Source organism: Nomascus leucogenys, chromosome 15 (assembly GCF_006542625.1).
Source record: "Nomascus leucogenys isolate Asia chromosome 15, Asia_NLE_v1, whole genome shotgun sequence".
NCBI lineage: Eukaryota > Metazoa > Chordata > Mammalia > Primates > Hylobatidae > Nomascus > Nomascus leucogenys.
The window spans coordinates 53,421,055-53,435,822 of NC_044395.1; the positions used below are offsets into that span (position 1 = coordinate 53,421,055).

Consider the following 14,768-nt stretch of genomic DNA (forward strand, 5'->3'; position numbering starts at 1 on the left):
ATGTTATTATTACCTGTACACAAGCATCTTGACCCCTGATTGCAGCTATGTGAGATGCTGTCCAACCTCTCGTTGTTACGTGTGTGATATCAGCTCCATGCCAGAGCAGCCAATGAAGACACTAAGAAAATAACCATGTTAACAAGTGATAAAATGGATGTTTTTAACATTTTTATCTTTTAAATTTGGTCTGTTATCATAAAATAACAGACTGTAGTGAATGAGAGATCCATGTATAAGAAAAACAAAAGCACAAAGCACAAGCACAGTGACATGGCAACCAACATGTGGCCTCACTGCTGCGTAAACAATAGAGACTAGTGGGAACTGTGGCAAACTGGAGACCGTATTTCTTGTCTGTAAGGTATAGACACTACTCAATCAGAGTCAGTGGTTGCTATGAGTGAAATGCTTATCCAATGTTTGTAAATATTCTGTTTGATCAATACTGTGCAGGCCAAAGAAAACAGATCTAAGAGTCAAATTCACTCAAAGGCTGCCAGTTTTCAATCTCAAACATAGATCTTTAAATGGGTCCAGAGCTTTTGCATCAGAGCAAACATTGTTATTCTAGTGATTCTAAAAAATAAATGGTTTATTTAAAAAAAAATGAGAGAAGTCAAATGTATCTTTAAGATTTTTAAAAATTAATCTAAATCTCAATATAATACAGTACTTAAAGGTCTGTACCACATACGGTGTTACTGTCTTTATATGTTCAAGTTTGTATATGCTACCACCTCTTTTTTTTTTTATTATACTTTAAGTTTTAGGGTACATGTGCACAATGTGCAGGTGTTACATATGTATCCATGTGCCATGTTGGTGTGCTGCACCCATTAACTCGTCATTTAGCATTAGGTATATCTCCTAATGCTGTCCCTCCCCCTCCCCCTACCCCACAACAGTCCCCAGAGTGTGATGTTCCCCTTCCTGTGCCCATGTGTTCTCATTGTTCAGTTCCCACCTATGAGTGAGAACATGTGGTGTTTGGTTTTTTGTCCTTGCGATAGCTTACTGAGAATGATTTTTGCAACCTACTCATCTGACAAAGGGCTAATATCCAGAATCTACAATGAACTCAAACAAATTTACAAGAAAAAAACAAACAACCCCATTAAAAAGTGGGCAAAGGACATGAACAGACACTTCTCAAAAGAAGATATTTATGCAGCCAAAAAACACATGAAAAAATGCTCATCATCACTGGCCATCAGAGAAATGCAAATCAAAACCACAATGAGATACCATCTCACACCAGTTGGAATGGCGATCATTAAAAAGTCAGGAAACAACAGGTGCTGGAGAGGATGTGGAGAAATAGGAACACTTCTACACTGTTGGTGGGACTGTAAACTAGTTCAACCATTGTGGAAGTCAGCGTGGCGATTCCACCTCTTTCTTTTTAAAAGAATTGATCATATCATTGGGATACATTGTCATAGAAGTCATAATCATATTCTTTGTTTAAAAGGCTTATCAAGTAAATAATCATTTTCCTGCAGCAGAGACTAATGACAATAAAATATTAAAAAACCTCAATCTCAATAATAATTATAGTAAGTCATTCATTTATTCAACAATATTTATGAAAAAACTATTATGTGCATTGTTCAGGCACTAGAGAATAAAGCCACTGTCAACATTCATATACTGGTTTTACATTTGTCATGGGTGAATACGTAGAAGTGAGATTGCTAGGACGTAAAATAAGTATATATTTAACTTTATTTTAAAGACTGCCAAACTGTTTTCTAACGTGGCTGTACCTCTTTATATTCCCACCAGCGACGTATGGGAGTTCTAGTTTCTCGATATCCCTGTAAACACTTTGTATTGTCATTTTTTGGGGTTTTTGTTTTTTCTGCTATTCTTACAGGTATGCACTGGCATCTCATTGTGGTCTCAATTTGCATTTGCCTAATGGCTAATGATGTTGAACATCTTTTCATATGTTTAATTGCCATCCATATGTACTCTTTGAGAAAGTGTCAACTGAAGTCTTTTGCCCATTAAAATTTTTTTTCTTACTGCTGAGTTCTGAGAGTTCCTTATATAATCTGGTTACAAGTTCTTAGGTACATGATTTGCAAAGGTTTTCTTCTCTATTTTCTCTATAAGTTTTATAAGTTTTACATTTATCTACAATCTGTTTTGAGTAAATTTTTGCATATGGTGCCAAGTATGGCTCAAGCTTCATTTTCTTTTTTTTTTAATTTTAGATTCGGAGGGTACAAGTGCCAAGTTCGTTCATTTCATGGATATATTGCACGATGCTGAGGCATTTGGGCTTCTATTGAACCCATCTCCCAAATAGTGACCAGGTTATCAAACAGGTAGTTTTTCAACCCTTGCCTCCTTCCCTATCTACTTTTGGAATCCCCAGTGTCTATTGTTCCCATCTCTTTGTCCATGTGTACCCAATATTTAGGTCCTACATATAAGTGAAAATATATGGTTTTTGGTTTTCTGTTTCTGCGTTAATTCACTTAGGATAAAAGGTTCATTTTCTTACATATGAATATGTGTAATTGCGCCAACATCATTTAATGAAAATATATCTGCTCTCCACTGAATTACATTTGCATCTTTGTTAAAAATCAATTGACTGGCTGGGTGCAGTGGTTCATGTCTGTAATCTCAGCATTTTGGGAGGCTGTGGCAGGTGGATCATTTAAAGTCAGGAGTTCAAGACTACCCTGGTCAACATGGTGAAACCCTGTCTCCACTAAAAATACAAAAATTAGACAGGCGTGGTGGCAGGCACCTGCAGTACCAGCTACTCAAGAGGCTGAGGCAGGAGAATCATCTGAACCCAGGAGGCAGAGGTTGCAGTGAGCCGAGATCATACCACTGTACTCCAGCCTAGGCGACAGAACCAGACTCTGTCCTGAAAAGAGAAAAGAGAGAACAGAGAAGAGAACCGAACCAGATGGAAATTCTGGAGTTGAACAGTATATCTGAAATGAAAAGTTTACTAGGGGCTCAATAGCAGATTTCATCTGAAAAAAACTGAAGTCCAATAAAGCATAGTTTTTTTTACCAATTATTAATTTAGTGATTATTTCTTGCAACCAATATATAAATACCAAATATCTTAAGAAAATTCAGAAAGGATAAAAAACTGTAAAGGTGTTAATGTAGTGCTCACGTAAAGATTTAGGGCCAGACACGGTGGTTCATGCCTGCAATCCTAGCATTTTGGGAGGCCGAGGCAGGTGGATCACAAGGTCAGGAGTTTGAGACCAGCCTGGCCAACATAGTGAAACTCCATCTCTACTAAAAATACAAAAATTAGCCAGGTGTGGTGGCACATGCCTGTAGTCCCAGCTATTCAGGAGGCTGAGGCAGGAGAATCATTTGAATCCAGGAGGCAGAGGTTGCAGTGAGCCAAGACGGTGCCATTGCACTCCAGCCTGGGCGACAGAGCAAGCCTCCCTCTCAACAAAAAAAAAAGAAAAGTTCAGGAGATGACCTTTAAGTGGGAATAGAGAAAAGCACCAATATCTTTTGTTTTCTGTTTACGCTTGTTAAAATCCAACAAACAGGCTTCGGCATGGTGGCTCACACCTGTAATCCCAGCATTTTGGGAGGCCAAGGCGGGTGGATCACTTGAGGTCAGGAGTTAGAGACCTGGCCAACGTGGTGAAACCCCATCTCTACCAAAAATACAAAAAATTAGACAGGTATGGTGGCACATGCACCTGTAGTCCCAGCTACATAGGAGGCTGAGGTGGGAGAGCTGCTTGAACCTGGGAGGCAGAGGTTGCAGTGAGCTGAGATCGCACCTCTGCACTCCAGCCTGGGAAACAGAGTGATACCCTCTCTGAAAAAAAAAAAAGAAAAAAATCCAAACAACATTTATTGAACATCTGCTAGGCACTGTGCTAGACACTAAAAATATAAACGTAAATTTAATTCAAGAAATTCAGCAACATGAGAAACATTCATTGTGAACTTATGATGTGACTCCTATAATATGCCAGACATTATGCTAGGTATTGTGGAAAAAAGATGAATAAGTCTCAAAGTTATCTTCAAAGAGCTCAAAATCTAATAGAGAATAAAATTTAAAGTGATACACTTTTTAAAATTTATAAGATTTAGAGGTAGCACTAACGAGTCAGTAACTAGTTGGGAGATACTGAGGGGGAAAACAGAAAGCTTTACCAAGTGGGTACTGCCTGACCTGGATTTCAACCAGGTAACCAGTGGGAAGAGATGAGACAGGCAGATGAAACAGCATGTGCATACTGACCAAAGTAACTTATAGATTCAATGCTATTCCCATCAAGCTACCATCGACTTTCTTCACAGAATTAGAAAGAACTACTTTAAATTTCACGTGGAACCAAAAAAGAGCCCATAGAGCTAAGGCAATCCAAAGCAAAAAGAACAAAGCTGGAGGCATCATGCTACCTGACTTCAAACTATACTACAAGGCTACAGTAACCAAAACAGCTTGGTACTGGTACCAAAACAGATAAATAGACCAATGGAAGAGAACAGAGTGCTCAGAAATAACACCACACATCTACAACCACCTGATCTTCAACAAATCTGATGTTTGCGACAGGGGAAGGATTTCCTATTTAATAAATGGTGCTGGGAAAACTGGCTAGCCATATGCAGAAAACTGAAACTGGATCCCTTTCTTAAGCCTTATACAAAAATTAATTCAAATGGATTAAAGACTTAAAAGTAACACCTAAAAGCATAAAAGCCCTAGAAGAAAAACTAGGCAATACCATTCTGGACATAGCCATGGGCAAAGACTTCATGACTAAAACACCAAAAGCAATGGCAACAAAAGCCAACATTGACAAATAGGATTTAATTAAACTAAAGAGCTTCTGCACAACAAAAGAAACTATCATCAGAGTGAACAGGCAACCTACAGAATGGGAGAAAATTTGTGCAATCTATCCATCTGACAAAGGGCTAACATCTAGAATCTACGAGGAACTTAAATTTATAAGAAAAAAACAACCCCATCAAAAAGTGGGCAAAGGATATGAACAGATACTTCTCAAAAGAAGACATTTATGCAGCAACAAACATATAAAAAAAGCTCATCACTGGTCATTAGAGAAATGCAAATCAAAACTACAATGAGATACCATCTCACACCAGTTAGAATGACAATCATTAAAAACTCAGGGAACAACAGATGCTGGAGAGGATGTGGAGAAATAGGAACTCTTTTACACTGTTGGTGGGAGTGTAAATTAGTTCAACCCTTGTGGAAGACAGTGTGGCAATTCCTCAAGGATCTAGAACCAGAAATACCATTTGACCCAGCAATCCCATTACTGGGTATATGCCCAAAGGATTATAAATCATTCTACTACCAAGACATGCACATGTATGTTTATTGCAGCGCTATTCACAATAGCAAAGACTTGGAACCAACCCAAATACCCATCAATGATAGGCTAAAGAAAATGTGGCACATATACACCATGGAATACCACGCAGCCATAAAAAAAGAATGAGTTCATGTCCTTTGCAGGGCCATGGATGAAGCTGGAAACCACCTTTCTCAGCAAACTAACACAGGAACAGAAAACCAAACACCACATGTTCTCACTCATAAAGTGGGAGTTGAACAATAAGAACACATGGACACAGGGAGGGGAACATCACACACTGGGGCCTGTCGGTGGTTGGAGGGTTAGGGGAGGGAGAGCATTAGGACAAATACCTAATGCATGCAGGGCTTAAAACCTAGAAGACGGGTTGATGGGTGCAGCAAACCACCATGGCACATGTGTACCTATGTAACAAAACTGCACGTTCTGCACATGTATCCTAGAACTTAAAGTATTAAAAAAAAAAAGAAAAGAAAAGAAACAGCATGTGCAAAGCCTATGATAATATGGAACAGTAGACTAATTTGGGAAATGGTGGTAGTCACCAGTACTATAGCATAAAACAATTATGATGGGAGATGGGGTTAGAGAGAGAAGTCTACCATGTTAAATGGCTTGAACTTTATCCTATGGAGGGCAGAGAGTTACTACAGGGTTTTAAGGAAGGTCTCAAGTAATATTAGATTTTAGTTTTACAGAGAAAATAGCTTTGTATATAGTATATGGACTACAGGGGGACCACACACACACAAAAATAAAATTAATTAAATCTAAGGACAGGGTTATGGGGATGGAGAGGACAAATTCAGGAGACAAAGATGAAGCAGAATCAAATGACCTAGTGACCAGTTCTCACTGCATCAATGTGTATCATGAACTGCACCTTCATCTAGACAAATGCTGATAATGCGTTTTGCTTCTATGAAATACTGAAACAACTCAATGATGATTCAAAGGCTATTGCCCTGGAAAACCACAAAAGGGAGGGAAAAATATAACAGTTTTAGTGTTAGACTAATTGAATTTGAGATGCTAGTCAGATATGAATGAGCTATGATCAAGCACCTAATACATAATCCAAAAGTCAGCAGAGAGAGCAAATAAATGAATTATGTAGAAGCGATAAAGCCAAAGAAGTTTAAAAGACTGGCTAGAGAAAGTGTAAAGTAGGAAAGAAATGTAAACAACACTACAATTACACAGTAGGAGGAGTGAGTTAACCAAAGTACACTGAGTGAGAGTAATAAGAGAAGCTGAAAGGGCACCAGAAAAGAGATGAAATAAACGGTATATTCTGATGTCTATTAGGATATGGCAGAGTAAAATCAGTACTTCCCCCTTCTTTCCAAAATCACCCAAAAGCAAAGAGCAAAAAAACCCAGAAAACTCCAACCGTGATGAAACTAGGAGACAACTGTAACTCAAACTACAAACAGATTAAAAAACCTGCCAAACTGCAGATCAAATAGGAATGTGGGAGGAAAGAGCAGAGAGAACCACCTACCCAGGGATACCAGCTCACAAAGAACCATCAGGCTCCAATGAAAGGCAAAAGCGAAAATCCTTTGTTTATAATAACACTTAAGTGAGGCACACAAACTGGTAGAGGGAGAGTCTCTGAACCAGATTTGGTTACAAGAAGCAAAGAAGTACAAATAAAGAAGATATCACACAGGACTGCCATACTCACAGAAGGAAGTCATGTGTGTGTGGTAGGGGTAAAAAGACAATCCATTGTCAATAGACCTATTGTAGCTTATAGGCTGGGGAAATGTAGTAGCTAAAATAAGCCCCCCATACACATAACCTTGAATCATGAGAAAAGTGCTAGTTAGCCTTGGACAGAGCCCAAGGATCAGATTTGCATTAAAATACTCACTAAGCAGTTTGTACTAGCTAAAAATTGAAACCAAATAAATACCCAACAATATGAAAACAGAGAAATTCTGATACCAGTCTAAGAATAGAATAAACAGCATGGCTGAAAGAAATGAACTTGAGTACATATATGTAACCACATGGATAAAACTCAAAAACATATTGTTCAACAAAAAAAGCAAGCTAAAGAATAATATACATAATGTGATATCATTTATATAATGTATTTCATTCAAAACAATGATATAATCATATGTAATAACAGCATAAAACATAGATAGGAATAATAAACACCAAAATCAGGGTAATAGTTATCTCTGGAGTTGGAAGCAGAGGAATGGCACCTGAGAGGGGTACTTAGGGACTTCAAATGTACCTGCAACATTCCATTTCTTTTCTAAAAATCTGACGCTACTAAAGCAAAAATGTTAGAATACGTATTCATTATATTATCTACTCCAAGTTATCCTCTATGCTCGCCTTTGGAACCCAGTCACCATATTGTGAGGAAGTAGAAACTAGCTCACACGTAGAATCCTCACAAATAAGCCCACAGGGACGAAGTTTAAGGTGCCTAATTCATAACCAGCATCAACCACCAGAGACATCTTGAGTGAACAAGCCTTCAGAAGAATCTAGCCCCAGCTTTTTAATATTACAGCTGAAGCCCCAGATATCATGATGCAGAGACAAGCTGTCTCTGGGATCCAAATTCTTGGGGTTTGTTCATGAGTATAAATTACTCATTATTTTATTATGCTAAATTTTGGGATAATTTGTTATCAAGCCCTAGCAAAGTGGAATACCCAAATATTAAACTATGACTGAAAAGAAAATATATGCAGTACCTACCATAAGGTCTCAGCACTGTTTGCTAAATTTACAAAACTGTTATAGCTATAAACTTACCTCAGTTTAGTGATATGTATAGTTTCTTACCTCCAAACTTCCAGAATGTGCTGCCCAATGTAAAGGGGTAAACTTATGGAGAACATCAACTTCATTAATGCTGGCTCCACATTCCACTATTTCTGAAAGCTGCTTTACATCTCCAGCTTGTACTGCATCATGTATGCTGCCAAAATGCACCTTCTTCCTGGAACCTATTGAAAAATCAAATTATTTACAATATACTACAAAACTGTGAAAGAAAAAAAAGACTAAAACAGTGATCTAACAGAAAGCAAAAAATAACTTTGGCTTTCCAAATAATTTACTACAAAGATGTTTGTCATTAATATCTTAAACAGACTTCTGGTTCCAACACTGACATGTAAAAAGCATGGAAGTTGACACTCCCATCCTTATAGGGAAAAATGAATAAACAGAAAATGAACAACTTTTCTTGGACCCATCAGAGAACCGAGGTCTCAGGGCAAACTGCCACCCCAAATCTGGAGAGACAAATACAGAAAAATACAGTCCTGGAGCAGAAGCACTGGAGCCATAAAGTGGTAGAAGCACTTACATGGTAATGTTGACGACTTGCCAGAGGATGAGTACATACTAGCCAAAGAATGAGAAACTTCTAAAGGCCACACTCTTACCTAGGAAGCCACTACACTTTCATAGATTTTACCTTCAGAAACCTCACCAGGTTACCATTGTGAAAAGCCAGGAACTCATGTTTTTGGCAGTGAGAAGGAAAAAGTAACCATTTTGAAATATGCCCAATGTGTTCTCCATACAAAGGCCTCTCTAGTGAAAAAGACTTCACCAGAGCCTCATCTCATACATGCAAATATATTTTATCAACATCTTTCTTATGTTTCTAATTTATTCTTACACTAAGAAAGGAATGGCAGGCCACGATTTTTAATTCATATACTCTTAGTGCTTCATATTTTATAATTTAATTAATAAGCATTGTGAACAGGTAACTATTAGAGAAGAATGAAGGAGTAAGCAGTTCAACTTCAGCATTCTCTAAATAAAACAGGCATGATTCCTGACCTGAAGTTGTTTTGAAAACAGCTCACCAACACTTCTGGCAAATGATCTGTGCAACCTTGTACTACTATTTATCTATGTACATGTCCTCTCTCCACAATAGGAATGTTAATTTCTTAAGGGCAAAAATCGTATTTTAAACTGGAATTATATCTTTTATATACTATTATTACATCTTTTTATATACTCTAATTATATCTTTGCTCTTAGCAAAATGCTGTAAGTGTACTCAAAAAGCCTTTCTGAACATCTACCATGTGTCAGGCACTATGATAACATGATAGAAAACGGACAAGGATTTAATACATTTTTTTTCCGCCAACACATTAAAATCTATTTGGATAAATACATAATGAAAACAAAAACCTGACAGCAATGTCCTCAGAGAGTACAGGTAAAATTAAGGAGAAACAAAACAAGTCACAGAGGAGGAGGAAACATTCAAGCAAGTCCTTGAAGAACAATTAAGATATATGGCAAATGGGAACGACAGCATATGTAAGGTGTGCACATGTACACATACACACACACACACCTTTAATAAACGTTCAATGATGTTAATCTCTTCATTCTTCTCCTTTAAACTAGCACAGCCAGACCTACAAACGATGTTCTATCCACTATACTTATTTTACACAGAGACACTCCTCTAATCCATCTTATACAGACCAACTATCCTGACCACTTCATGCCCCTACTCTAAACTGCTACTGGTTGGCCACTGCTAGTCTACAAAACAAAACCCAAACTCTCAGTATGACCTCTATGGCCTCCCATAATTTGGCTCCATCTAATTTTATGGCCTTTTTTCTCACCACATTCCATCCCGATTTATTCACTCATCCACTCATCCATCTACTCAACGTAAGTTTGGTGTCTACCATAAGGATAAAAAGATGAAGACACCCTCCAGGAACTCACAGATTAGTAGAGAAGATACAAACACAAAATACAAAATAATGTGGTAAAAACAACGATGGAAATATTCATAGGAACCTGTGGAAGCACAGATGACTTCAAACTCAGCCAGGGTAGGAGGGAAGGGGAACAGAGAAGGATTCCTGGGGAAAGTTACATCTAAGACAGAATCTTCAAGGATTAACAGGAGTTTGCCAAGGAAAGTAGGAGGAATGAGTAGGCCTAAACAGCATAAACAGTGGGACATGGTCAAGAAACCACACACACACACACAAAAATCCTTTTACTAAAGTATTAAGGGGAAAAATAGGCTAGAACTAGACAAGAAACAGACAATGGTGAAACTTATTTTTAAAAACTTGGACTTGAGCAGACAGTGAAGAATCACTGAGGAATTTTAAACAGAAGAATTATAATGATTGAGAGCTGTAAGGCTGAGTTTACAAGGCTAAATTCAGGGAAGAGAATCTATTGAATGGGGAGCAAAAAGGCAAGACTAAAGAGTAGGTTGATTGGCTGGGCACGGTGGCTCACACCTGTAATCCCAGTACTTTGGGAGGCCAAGGTGGGCGGATCATGAGGTCAGGAGGAGACCATCATGGCTAACACAGTGAAACCCCGTTTCTACTAAAAATACAAAAAATTAGCCAGGTGTGTTGGCGGGCCCCTGTTGTCCCAGCTACTCGGGAGGCTGAGGCAGAAGAATGGCGTGAACCTGGCAGGCGGAGATTGCAGTGAGCTGAGGATCGCGCCACTGCACTCCAGCATGGGGGACACAGCGAGACTCCGTCTCAAAAAAAAAAAAAAGAGAGAGGAGGTAGATCAAGAATACAGTTTACAATAGTCTAGACCAGAAAAAATGAGACTGTGAATAGTGGGAAAAGAAAAGGAGAAAGATTCAACAAATATTAATAAAATTAGAATGAACTAAACTGGAATGGATACAGTGGGTGAAACATGGGAAAAGTAGTAAGATAACTCCAAGGTGTCTAGCTTTATCATCTGAGTGCTGTGGTGCCATTAGTTGAGACAGCAAACACTGAAGAACAGAGAGGATATACAGATATAAAATTACATTTTGGACATGCTGCTCTTGAGGTACCCAAGGAAAATTTCCATAAGGGAGACTTATCTATCTATTTTTGCAGCTCCGAGGAGAGATACGGAATTCACGTCTCAGTGTTACGTGTGTCTCTGCATTAGAATGCTTTTTCTGACACCCATACTCACCCCCTACTGGAATCAGTGGCATTCTACCGTCCTTTATAACATTCATCTCACTTGTCATTATTTGCTCAGTATTTATCTTCCTCACTAGAAGGTAAAGAATATGCCTGTCTTCTTAAGTTCCTTAAGTTCCTTAAGACAGAGCACAAAGTAGCCATATGCAGTAAATATTTACTGGATGGTTGAATGAGTAACCGATTTGAGGGCCATCAGTAGGACTGAAGTCACAGTAAATGACAAGAAAAAGAGAACCAATGATGGCATCATCAAGGGGGAAAAGCTGCATTTAAGAAGAGGGTAGAAGAAAAAACGGTAAGGGAAAGGGTCACTCAATGGAGCGAAAGAAGAAAACTAAGTAAGTACTAATTTGTCATCTCCACAGGGTCAAATGCTGCAGGGAAGTCAAGGAAGAACTTAAAAGGGTCCATAAGACTGAACAAGAGTTGATGTCAAGCTGGGCAAAAAGACTCGGAGGAATGGTGTGGATGGAAAAAAGGAAAGAAAGCGGAAATAATACAGAACAGGGGAGAGTTGAACAGCATTGGTATCTCCTGAAAATAAATTAAAAAGGGAAAGGGGGAGTGACAGCTGAGAAAAGCAAATGCCAGAAAGGGCTAAGGCTGTTGCGGTCTTAAGTGAGAAAAGGAATACGACAGAGATGAGGGCCAATGACATAGTCTAACTCACAGGGGTTTGCAGTCTCCCTAGAGGAAGTGGAGGGGCCTGAATTGGCCACCCCGGGCATGGCGCAACACCTCCGACTCTGGGGAGGAGTTGAGTCCAGGACCCTGATGCTGCGGCAGTCTTCACTTGCTCTCACCCACGAGCCACTGCAGCGGCAGCGGCAGCGGCCCTCTTCTCCGTCGTCACTAGGACGGGGCCCAAGGTCCTCTCTTGCTCTCTCCCAGAAGCTGCAGCGGAAACCTTCGTCTTCACTTTCTCTCTCCCAAAAGCCACTGAAGCGGCAGCTGGCGTCTTCACTGCCGCTCACACCGGAGGAGTCACTGGCTGCGTAGCCGCGGTCTCCACTTACTCCCTCCCAAGAACTACCAAGGCTGTGGCCGCCATCGACACTCCCTCCCTCCCAGGAGCCACTGAGGCGGCGACTGCGATCGTCACTGACTCTATCCCCGAAGTCACTAGTTCGCGAGTCCCGGACGTCACTGACTCGCTCCCAAGGACCACTGAGGCGGAGGCCTCGGTCTTCTCTGGCTGTTCCCCTGGAGTCGGTAGTTTGGTGGCCTCCAACTTCACTAAAATTCACGTCGCTGCTGCAGAAGGTGCGGTCTCCCCTAACTCTCTCCCAAGAGCAGCTGTGACTGTGGCCACTATCTCCCCTAACTCCCTCCCTAGAGACGCTGCGGCAGTGGCCGAGGTTTTCACCGACCCTTCTCAAGTCACTCCGGGAGAAGCCGGCGTCTCCACTTAGGCTTCCTGCAGCGACCCTGGAGCGGCGGTCGCCCTGTTCACGTTTTCTTTCCCCGTCGTCGCTAACTCTTTCCCTTGACTCGGCGCCGGAATGGCCGTGTAGGCCGTTTATCCTCCACACGTGGTGGCTAGTGCGGCGGCCGCCGTCTTCGTCTGCTACTCCCTGCGAGCCGCGGTGGCGGCGGCCGCCTTCCGCTGGTACTTTCTCGGAGTCGCTTTCCAGCCTCCCGACTCCAGCCACTTGGCTGGAGAGGCAGCAGGGCCGTCGCCTTGGAAACGAGTACACTTCCGACGTGCTGAGGTCATTTCCCTCCCGCTCCTCACGGCTCACGCTATTTCCGGTTTTCTTTCCCTCAGCTTTTCCATGGCTTTTCGTGTGGACAAATCGGGAGGTGCTGTGAACTGGTTTTCGGTGAAATTCGGCTCGGCCTCACGCGAACCTATCTAGGTCCGTCTCTGGAGTGGCCTGTCATCGATCGCGCCCTCCATCGCTGAGCGACACAAGTGGAACGCCCCAGGACTGCATTCTGCGTAGGTGACCTGTGTGGCGCGGGCCGGGCGGGGCCTTTTTGTCCTTGGGCAAACCTGGTATACTTTCTCAGTGGTGATTGGAAGGAAATTTGTTGCCCTGTCATTTCGCAAGTATGGAAAAAGACCTAAAGGAGAATTTAGCAGCTGCAGCCGCTGTTTTTATTGAGTACTTTACTACCGCCAACTCTTTAATAATCGCTTGTTAGTTGTTACCCCTCTTTTATAGGTCAAGAGACTCAATATGTCGGTACTTTGGTAAGGCCAGGCAGCAGGTAAGTTGTAAAACCAGTATAAAAACACGGGTCGTTAGTCAAAAGAGTGCTTCACGTCTCCTGACTCCAAATCCGAGAATCCTTTCACTGTAGCATGTTTACTGCTCAAATATTTCTACAACCGTATTGCTTAACAACAGGAATGAATTATTTCACCATTTGTTGCAAACCTATGGGTCACGTTTTGTGCCAGCAGCAGAAAATACAGAAATTAGTAAGAATTATCTGCCCTCCAGGGGCATCACCAACCTGGATTCCCCTCTCGGCCCAGTTTTTCTACCTTTACTGCCTTCTCCCTTCAGGAATAATGAACTCGTCCTGGAAACATACCATACTTTTTAATATCTCTGCCTTGTCATGTGCTGTTCCTCTTACCAGGAAGCTACCCTGCCTTTCCCCCAGTTTTGGTCTGTGAACACATTTGGGAAATTCTGATCCTACCTCTACTCTTGAGGTACAGTAAATTGTCTTTGACTTCCATCACCTTTTGTAATATTACTGATTGCCATTTATTGAGTTCCTATGATCAGCCTGGCACTGTACTAAGTGCTTTATATTTTCTTGTTCATTTGTTTATACCAACATAAATGAGTTTGACTCAATTCTTACTATAACCTGCCAAAATAAGTATTGCTCTTCCTTTGTACGGAGAGAGAAACAAGGGAAAAAAAAGTTAATTGCCTCAGGATACACTGCTAGTGTTGCGGGACAAATCAGAGACAGGAGAGGCCAGAGTTCAGGAGAGCCCTTTATTATTAAGGTGATCACAGGCTCAGTCGGACTAGGGTCCAGAAAGTCTGAGCCCGGAACAAAGGGATCAATCACCTTTTAAGCAGTTTGTGGCGGGAGTTTGGTGCTACAGGAAGCCTACTTGCAGAAGCAAGAACAAAGGCAGTTAATTACTCTTTTACATTTGTTACACCACATGTCTTACATCCTTGGGAATACATGCTTTTGTAGCAATTGCTTGTCAACCTTGTGACTTTACAGCCGCGCTAGGGAGGGAAGCAAGAACTCGTGGTGCTTCAAGGAATGTGAAACGATGGAACACAGATAAGCTTCTCCGTGCATAGAGGAGAAATAAGCAGTTAATATTCTCTCTTAACCCAGGCCTCCAGAGGGTGGGGGGCTATATTTCATTCTACCTCTAAGGAAAAGAATAAACTTCTTGACTAATATACTTATAAAATTC

At 40.8% G+C, this 14,768-nt stretch overlaps 1 protein-coding gene across 4 annotated transcripts in view; it reads right to left on the minus strand.

The window, feature by feature from the left end:
- Positions 1–13,049, minus strand: part of ANKRD42 (ankyrin repeat domain 42) — a 68,158-nt gene extending 55,109 nt beyond the window's left edge. For all 4 annotated transcript variants that reach the window (XR_004026047.1, XM_012505234.2, XM_030794764.1 and 1 more), the window contains exons 1-3: positions 12,033–13,049; positions 8,190–8,353; positions 14–121 (exon numbers count right to left, since the gene is read on the minus strand). Coding sequence is in view for 3 of the 4 variants with exons in the window: in XM_012505234.2 (XP_012360688.2) it covers positions 14–121; positions 8,190–8,353; positions 12,033–12,090 (330 nt within the window). In the remaining variant the exon portion in view is untranslated. The remainder of the gene's footprint in view (positions 1–13; positions 122–8,189; positions 8,354–12,032) is intronic.
- Positions 13,050–14,768: the final 1,719 nt, after the last annotated feature.